The sequence below is a fragment of the Mandrillus leucophaeus genome, unplaced genomic scaffold (assembly GCF_000951045.1).
Source record: "Mandrillus leucophaeus isolate KB7577 unplaced genomic scaffold, Mleu.le_1.0 Scaffold164, whole genome shotgun sequence".
NCBI classification, from domain to species: domain Eukaryota; kingdom Metazoa; phylum Chordata; class Mammalia; order Primates; family Cercopithecidae; genus Mandrillus; species Mandrillus leucophaeus.
Genome location: NW_012101632.1, coordinates 1,000,590 through 1,010,020, shown reverse-complemented (window position 1 = coordinate 1,010,020; position 9,431 = coordinate 1,000,590). Strand labels below are relative to the sequence as shown.

General features: G+C 46.6%; 1 protein-coding gene across 1 annotated transcript in view; it reads right to left on the bottom strand.

Moving 5' to 3' along the window:
* Positions 1-270: 270 nt before the first annotated feature.
* HIP1 (huntingtin interacting protein 1) overlaps positions 271-9,431 on the bottom strand; it is a 116,931-nt gene continuing 107,770 nt past the window's right edge. Inside the window, exons 30-33 of the mRNA XM_011976355.1 lie at positions 7,805-7,928; positions 6,862-6,923; positions 1,915-2,023; positions 271-1,137 (exon numbers count right to left, since the gene is read on the bottom strand). Of these exons, the coding sequence (XP_011831745.1) occupies positions 1,085-1,137; positions 1,915-2,023; positions 6,862-6,923; positions 7,805-7,928 (348 nt within the window). The 3' untranslated portion in view covers positions 271-1,084. The remainder of the gene's footprint in view (positions 1,138-1,914; positions 2,024-6,861; positions 6,924-7,804; positions 7,929-9,431) is intronic.

The following is a 9,431-nucleotide window of genomic DNA, read 5'->3' as shown; positions in this document are numbered from 1 at the left end:
TTCATTCCGGCGGGGAAGTAGTGTTGATCTCACCAGTTCCATTCAAGCATGTGATAAAAATTTTTGAGCCTGGTCACAGGAACTCCTAAGAAACGTGTCCTGTGAAGACCTGGGCTGTGTGAACCCTCTTGTCCCTCTTTCTGTTGTCTTCTCCCTTGTGAAGGTGGACAGAGGCTTTCCGCTGGGGTTCAGCTTTAGGAGGGAAAGGCACTCACTCCTTCTGCCTTTTGAGGAAAGCTGTCACTCAGCAGCTCCGCCTGACCCTGGAGCATGGACTGGGTGGGCCAGCACTTGCTCAGCGTGGAGGCGGAGGTGGAGCACCGAGAGGCCTGGACAGCACCATCGCCGGAGCTGCCACAGTGGGGGGCCCTGGAGACTCAGCTCCAGGGGTGTGCCCTTTGGGAGAGTTGGCTATGTGAGTGAAACTTAAAAAAAAAAAAATACAACCAAAAAACCCAACCAACCACCATAAGAAGCAGTGGAATTCCATGGCACTGCCCAAAGAGGGGGAGAATGGCCTTGGCATTCACAGCCAGGACACTCCTGCTGTCCTTCTGACTGTGCAGATTTCAGGGTAGTGTCCTGGTTTGGAATCCATCAGCCCTCTGATGCTCACAAGTTTGTGCAAATGATGAAACTGAAAAGACTGAGAAGAAAACAGAAAAGAAAAGGCATAAGATCTTCCCTCTCCAAGCTGTCAACGAACAACAAGCAGCCCCTCTATTAAGGATACCCATTGTTGTGGGGGTCAAATAATCAGCAGGACTGGATGGAAGTCCTCTCTGTTGAGTGGCCCTGTCCCCCACCACCCCTCTTTGCACCTAGGCTTGCTCATGGGCAGCACTGGCCAGCCTGGATGCTAACTAGGGAGGCGGGGAAAGAACAGAGATGACCATGAGTCCAAACAGAAAGGGTGTCGCTATGGAGGGAGTCTTTGGAAGTGTCATGCAGGTCCTCGGCATTGGGTAATGGCAGTGGTGTGGCTGCCCCTGGGACTCCAAGGATTTGGCCTGTGGCTGGGGAAATGACACACACGAGATAGGTAATAAGGATTTACACTGACATATGGGGTATCGGTTTGGCTCTATTCTTTTTCGGTTACCGCTTCTTGCAGTGTAGGTGGAGATGCCTCTGTTCCTAAAAGACAATGATAATTTATGTTGCAAAGCGCTTCATGCATGCATACACTCACTTAATCAAAAAACCTGCCACCATGGGGGCTCAAAAATACATTATAATTATAACCATGGTGTAATCACTTAGTCCCCGAGTTTGGTGTCTAGGAATGACTAGGATCTGTCTATGGTTGGTGCCCAGAGTCTGTCAAATCCCATAACAGTCAACAATCTTGGTTGTGATCAAGTTGACTGCTTTCGACATGCAGACAGCAACATATAGACTCAAGGTGATGGATGGCAAGTCTCTGGGCTGGCAGGCTGAATGTGACTCCATGCCACTCCGTTTCTCAGCACCTGATCCCTTCTATCCTTTGGCAATTGTTGCCCTTCACTGGCTCTAGATAGTCAGAATCTTGTAATTCACTTGTCCCTGTCTGCCAGATCTCCACTGACCACTATTCTTTCGTTTTTCAACTCTCTGCTGGCCAGAAACTAAATTCCCAGGGAGTTAGCAAGGCTACCTGGGCCTGGGAAGGAATGGCAGTGAATGAGTTATGATCAATGTTTAGGTCTTAAAAGGTGACAACAAAAGCTTTTAATTCACCATAATTTCACCCAGAGTTAGACTTAAAGGTTATTTACAACAGAAGAGAAAATAGGTTCCATGAGGAGAGAAGAGAAGGAAGAAGCCACTGATCTGGTGGGTTTCTTGTTCTGTTCCATTCTAGGGGAAGGCCCTGTCACACAGCTTCCCCTCCCTGCTGTGGGTTAGTGCTCGTCCTTGGAGTCAGCTCACCTTCTTCCCAGCCCTCAGCAACACCAGCAAGCTCGTAGTGCTTTTTCCGAAGCTCTCCCAGTTTTTGACGCTCCTTCTGCAATTCATTTTCTAGCTCTAGCACCCTAACCTGTAAGGAAAGTGAGTGGGATTTTCTTTTGATCAGCTCTCTGAGATTTAATTTTTATGTATATTTTTTATAGAGATGGGGTCTTGCTCTGCTGCCCAGGCTGGTAGTGAACTCCTGGCCTCAGGAGATCCTCCTGTCTTGGCCTCCCAAAGTGCTGAGATTACAGGCATGAAACACCATGCCCAGCCTACATCTATCTTATTTTGATTACCCCCTTTCTGCTGCATTGTGAATTCCTCTTCTTCTGCATTATTCACCCTGTTTCCATACTTTATCTAGTCCTCAATTTCTGTTCTCTTTTTGCTCTAATTTTTCCATTCTCCCATTCATTTATCTATCCCAGTAGCTCTTATGTTTTACTCACTGTGATCCTCTACTGGAAGTGAATGATGCTTTACAAATACCTAAATGGGAGGTGGGCTTATCTTCTGTTGCTCTGATAAATCACTATCTAAAAACAACTCTAATGTTTAGCCTAACTGTATGGTGAGTGCCAATCTAGTTGTAACCCTTCTTCAATTCCAGTTCCCTGGAAACCCAAGTAGGAACCAAGTATGATGGTTCTGATATCTTTCAGGTATTTGTGCAACTTAGGCTTATTACTGCTACAGGAAAAAGCATGGACAATCTTACTAAAGGAAAAGGTGATCTTGCCTAGCTCTACTTCTCATTAATGTAATTTATTTTATTTCTTAATTCAAGGAATATTTGCTGGCCAGGCACAGTGGCTCATGCCTGTAATCCCAGCACTTTGGGAGGTCAACGTGGGTGGATCATTTGAGGTCAGGAGTTTAAGACTAGCCTGACCAACATGATGAAACCCCATCTCTACTAAAAATATACAAAATTAGCCAGGTGTGGTGGTGCATGCCTGTAATCCCAGCAACTTGGGAAGTTGAGGCAGGAGAATTGCTTGAACCCAGGAGGCAGAGGTTGCAGTGAGCCAAGATCACACCACTGCACTCCAGCCTGGGCAACAAGAGCAAAATAAAAAAAAAAAAAAAAGAATATTTGCTGAGCACTGATCATGTCCCTGCTTACCTTATAGAGGGAAAAGACAAATGAAGGAGAAAGATCAGATTGCAAAGAAATGACACAGGGAAATGTAATAAAGCCTAAGAATAGTCAGCCAGGTCTAGTCTCAGAAAGTCATTTTTCAGCTTTTGTGGCCTTAAGAGCTCAGCTGCCTGGAGACCTGGAGAATAATATTCCAGGCAGAAGAAACAGTCAGAGCAAAGGCTCTAAAGCAAGACAGATCTGGAGGTGTTGGGAGAAGGAAGGAAGTTGTATATGAGACATATGATAGAGGGGTAGGGTTGCAGGATGAAGTTGAGAACCAGGCAAGGATCATTTTTCACCCAGGCTCATGACCTGATGAGGAGCTTGGATGTTGTACATGCAATGAAAAGCCACTGGGAGGATTTAAGCAGAGAGGGGACATCCTGAGATTTACATTTCTAAACTATCACATGGGGAATGAATGGACTGTAGAGGGTCAAGAGTAGAAGCAACTAGACCCAGTGAAGTGGTTCCTTTTTTGTTTTGAAACAACTTTTTATTATGGAAAAAGTAAAACATCTACAGAGGGATGGAGACTAGCAGAGTGACCTCATTGTGCTCTTCACCCAGCTCCACCAACTAACTAACCATATGACCAGACTTGCCTCTGCAATGCTCTTTGCTATTCTCCCCACCACCTGATCATGCCATGGGATTATTATTATCGTTATTTTTAGAGATAGGGTCTCACTCTGTCACACAGGCTGGAGTGCAAGAGTGTGATCACAGCTCCCTGAAGCCTCAAACTCCTGGATTCAAGTGATCCTCCTGCTTCAGCCTCCAGACTAGCTGGGACTGCAGGCATGTGTCCCAGCTAATTTTAATTTCTATGTAGAGATGGGGTCTCTCTATGTTGCCCAGGCTTGTCTTGAACTCCTGGCCAAGCAATCCTCCCAACTTGGCCTTCCAAAGTACTGGGATGATAAGCATGAGCCACTGCACCCAGCCTACCACAGGATTATTTTAAAATGACTATTCATATAACATTATAGGTAAGTTGCTTTTGCAGTGGCTCAGGAGACAGAGAATGGTGGCTTAGGTTACAGTAGGAAGATGGAAAGAAGTGGAAAGATTAAGCTTTTGTTTTGTGATTTAGCGTTAACAGGCCTTGCAGATGGATTGGATGTGGAGGGTGAGGGAAAGAGAGGAATCAAGGATGACTGTTTGTGGCTCAGCACCCAGTAGGCGGTGGGGGTGTCATTTACTGAGATGAAATAAACAAGGGGAGGGACAGAGTGGGGTGTGAGGGACACCAAGAGGCCTGTTTTGGACATCAGTTACGTTTGAGATACTTATAGGGCATTAGTGGGGAGCTATCAAGAAGGCTGCTGGATAAGTATGGGGCTCAAGGAGAAGATCTAAGCTGTGGAGAAGATTTTGGAATTTATCCACATATAGGTGGTATTTAAGTCAAGAGGGGATGGGTGCAGTAGCTCACGCCTGTAATTTCAGCACTTTGGGAGACCGAGGCAGGTGTATCACCTGAGGTCAGGAGTTCGAGACCAGCCTGGCCAACATGGTGAAACCCTGTCTCTACTAAAAATACAAAAATTAGCTGGGTGAGGTGGCGGGTGCCTGTAATTCCAATTACTTGGGAGGCTGAGGTGGAAGAATTGTTTGAACCTGGGAGGCGGAGGTTGCAGTCAGCCAAGATTGCATCACTGCACTCCAACCTGGGCAGCACACTGAGACTCTGTCTCAAAAAAATAATAATAAAAATAAAGTCAAGAGGGACTGAGTGAGATTGCTAAGCAGAAGTCCCTTCAGTATTCAGACAGAAATTTGGCTTTGCTGGTGATCTGTGTCTTTTCCTAAAGATGCTGAGCCAGGTGCAGTGGCTCATGGCTATAATTCCAACACTTTGGGAGGCTCAGGTGGGAGAACTGCTTGAGCCCAGAAGTTCAAGACCAGCTTAGGCAACATAGTGAGACCCCCATCTCTACAAAAAATAAAGAAAGAGGCTGGGTGCAGTGGTTCACACCTGTAATCCTAGTACATTGAGAGGCCGAGGTGGGCAGATTGCCTGAGGTCAGGAGTTCGAGACCAGTCTGGCCAACATGGTGAAACCCCATCTCTACTAAAAATACAAAAATTAGCCGGGCGTGACGGTGCATGTCTGTAATCCCAGCTACTTCAGAGGCTGAGGTGGGACAATCGCTTGAACCTGGAAGGCGGAGGTCACAGTGAGCCAAGATCATGCCACTGTACTCACTCCAGTCTGGGCGACAGAGCAAGACTCAGTCTCAAAAAGAAAGAAAGAAAGAAAGAAAAATTAGCTGGGCATGGTGGTGTGCAACTGTAGTCCCAGCTACTCAGGAGGCTGAGTTGGGAGGATCTGCCTGAGCCCAGGAGTTCAAGTCTGCAGTGAGATGTGATGGCACCACTGCACTCCAGCCTGAGGAACAGAGTAAGGCCCTGACTCAAAAAAAGAAAAAAAATTGCTGAGTGACACATCTTGGAGTACTTTAACAATTCCAATTTGAAATTCACCCCAAGACTGATGACCAATAATTCTAGAAAAATGATATCAATTTTTTTAAAGGATCTTGCTGATACCTATTTTGCATCGTATGACTTTATAGAACAACAGAGAGAAATAATGGCATTGCCTTTGATGAGTTAAAAGGATTTTCTCTTTTAAAACTAAAGGTCATATGCAAATAATTCATACCAGAAGTCTAAAACAATGTTTATAGTAAGACTATTAAGTTTGTGGATACTAAGAGATCCTGGATAACATTTAGAGGAATGTTAGTCCAAGACTAGTGGGCAAGAGTTAAGAGTCTGATCTTGGCTGGGTGTGGTGGCTCACGCCTGTAATCCCAACACTTTGGGAGGCTGAGGCAGGAGGATTGTGTGAGGGCAGGAGGATTGTGTGAGAACAGGAGTTGAGACCAGCCTAGGCAACATAGTGAGACCCTGTCTTTACTTTATTTAAGGAAAAAAGAAAATGGCCGGTGGCTCACACCTGTAATCCTGGCACTTTGGAAGGCCCAGGTGGGCAGATCACAAGGTCAGGAGTTCAAGATCAGCCTGGCCAGCATGGTGAAACCCTATCTCTATTATTTATTTTATTTATTTTTTTTTTTTGAGACGGAGTCTCGCTGTGTCGCCCAGGCTGGAGTGCAGTGGCATGAGCTCGGCTCACTGCAAGCTCCGCCTCCCGGGTTCACGCCATTCTCCCGCCTCAGCCTCCCAAGTAGCTGAGACTACAGGCGCCCGCCACCACGCCTGGCTAGTTTTTTTTTGTATTTTTAGTAGAGACAGGGTTTCACCATGTTAGCCAGGATAGTCTCGATCTCCTGACCTCGTGATCCACCCGCCTCGGCCTCCCAAAGTGCTGGGATTACAGGCTTGAGCCACCGCGCCCGGCCCCTATCTCTATTAAAAATAAAAAATTAGCTGGGCATGATGACACATGTCTATAATCCCAGCTACTTGGGAGGCTGAGGTAGAAGAATCGCTTGAACCTGGGAGGTGGGGAGTGAGGTGAGCCGAGATCATGCCATTGCATTCCAGCCTGGGTGACATGAGACGACTCCATCTCAAAAAAACCAAAATAACAAAAGAACAAAAAAACAAGGATTCTGATCTTCACTAATAACCTCCACCTCCACTGTTTCTTCCGGCATGATTTACATTCAGTCTTGGGTTAGTAGGTGCACCTGTGTTCATTTCCACTCAGGTCTCTCTCCCTCTGCCTTTTCTCCACGGGAACAATATTTAGAGTCCATGTCTAGGCAATAGAGGCTATCTAGACTTAGCGATGGAGCTCTCACCTGGGAATCCATCTCTTGGCGTTTGATCTGTGTCAGCGTCATGCTTGAGAAGTCCATGTTGTCTGCAAGGATGGAAACAAGAAGATCTTATCAAATTCTACCCTGCCTGACTGGCACCTGAGAGGTGGACAATGCCAACGCTCTGTGGAAACACCTGGTTTGCCATTTGTCAACACTGCATGAAAGTAACTGAGGGGGCTGGACATGGTGGCTCACTCCTGTAATCCTAGCTCTTTGGGAGGCTGAGGTGGGTGGATCACGAGGTCAGGAGTTCAAGACCAGCCTGGTCAACATAGTGAAACCCTGTCTTTACTAAAAATACAAAAATTAGCCAGGTGCAGTGGTGGGCGCCTGTAATCCCAGCTATTTGGGAGGCTGAGGCAGGAGAATCACTTGAATCTGGGAGCGGAGGTTACAGTGAGCCAAGATTGCACCATTGCACTCCAGCCTGGGCAACAACAGCAAGACTCCGTCTCAAAAAAAAAAAAGAAAAAAAAAAGGCAGGGCACAGTGGCACAGTGGCTCACACCTATAATTCCGGCAAACTTTGGGAGGCCAAGGTGGGCGGATCACCTGAGGCGAGGAGTTCGAGACCAGCCTTGGCCAATATGGTGAAGCCCCGTCTCTACTAAAAATACAAAAATTAGCGGGCGCAGTGGCGGTGCCTGTAATCCCAGCTACTCGGGAGGCTGAGGCAGGAGAATCGTGTGAACCAGGGAGATGGAGGTTGCAGTGAGCAGAGATCGTACCACTGCACTCCAGCCTGGGTGACAGAGTGAGACCCTGTCTCAAAAACAGAAATAAAGAAAAAATAAAATAAAAAGATGAAAAATATGAAAAAATTTAGACACAGTCCTGTGGGATTTGGTTGGGATCACAGGGAACGATGCAGAGAAGAGCTCAAGGATGCAAGATAAGAAAAGGGTCCCTTTGGAAAGGCTACCTGTCTCTTCAATCTGTGATTTGCCGGAAATGGTTGAGGCCACGACGCCAGCAGTGGCCTGGTTCACTCCCCGAGAGGCCTGCTGCAGCTGGGCTAGGTTGGGGCTGTCCTTATCAGCTTTCACCTACCAGGACAAAGCGGATTTAGGTTCACACAACACCTAGAGCAAGAAGGACTGAATCAAATAATTGCTCTGATGGTTCTTAGCAAACATATGTGGGCCAAACAGCAATCACCAATCAGCTTCTCAAAACCTGCTGCCTACAGTCAGCTCCTGACATTATCTATCATCTGAAAAATTATTCCTGGCTTCTTTGCTTGGTGGCTCCCAAACTCTAAGCATTATCACTTATTTGGACAGTGTACCCAGTTGTAGAAATCAATCTGGGATGACAAGAAATAAGGGCAAATAAAGAACACTGAGATACTGTGAAACTCTTCAAAGGATTTTGAGCACCCGGTTTACATGAGAATTAGTTGGGGGCATTGATAGTATTGAGTCAAAAATTTTTTTTTTTGTTTTTTGAGATAGAGTTTCGCTCTTGTTGCCCCGGCTGCGTGATCTCAGCTCACTGCAACCTCCGCCTCCCTGGTTCAAGTGATTCTCCTGCCTCAGCCTCCCAAGTAACTGGGATTACAAGTGTCCACCACCACACCCGGCTAATTTTTTGTATTTTTAGTAGAGACGGGGTTTCAACATGTTGGCCAGGCTGGTCTTGATCTCCCAACCTCAGGTGATCCACACACCTTGGCCTCCCAAAGTGCTGGGATTACAGGAGTGAGCCACCGTGCCCGGCCTGATTCAAATTTGAAGACTAATAAGGAGGAGTTGTGGAATCTCAGAGATAAGTCAGGTAACCTGTTTATGATGCCAACCTATTCCTTATTTGAGTGTTTCTTGAATGCCAGGACTGCTAATAGGAAGTTGGCATTGCTGGGACTCTCTAAGGCCACTTGTAACGGATGTGAGGAAAGTCACGAGGGACATGTGTGGTGCACTGGGTACAGACGTTCCTTGCTGTCACATGAAAGGACTCTAAGGCTGGGTGTGGTGGCTCACGCTTGTAATTCTAGCACTTTGGGAGGTTGAGGTGGGTGGATCACGAGGTCAAGAGATCGAGGCCATCCTGGGTAACATGGTGAAACCCTGTCTCTACCAAAAATACAAAAAATTAGCTGGGTGTGGTGGCGGGTGCCTGTAGTCCCAGCTACTGGGGAGGCTGAACCAGGAGAATCACTTGAACTCGGGAGGTGGAGTTTTGCAGTGAGCTGAGTTTGCGCCACTGCACTGCAGCCTGGACAACAGAGCAAGACTCTGTCTCAAAAAAAAAAAAAAAAAAAAAGCTGCTGTAAGAGGATGGTATGGGACCCTTAAGAGGCTGAATTTGTATTTGGAATCGAATCTACCTGAGCCCTGGATAAATCATCTGTTGTCAGGTCCAGTTCCATCCCACCATCCAAGTACTGTCTAACCTAGCCAAGTACTCTCTAACTCCTAAGTACTCTCTAACTGAACCAAGTACCATCTAACCTAACCAAGTACCATCTAACCTAGCCAAGTACTCTCTAACCTAGCCAAGTGCTGTCTAACATAGTCAAGTATATCCCTTAGTACTCTCTAACCTAG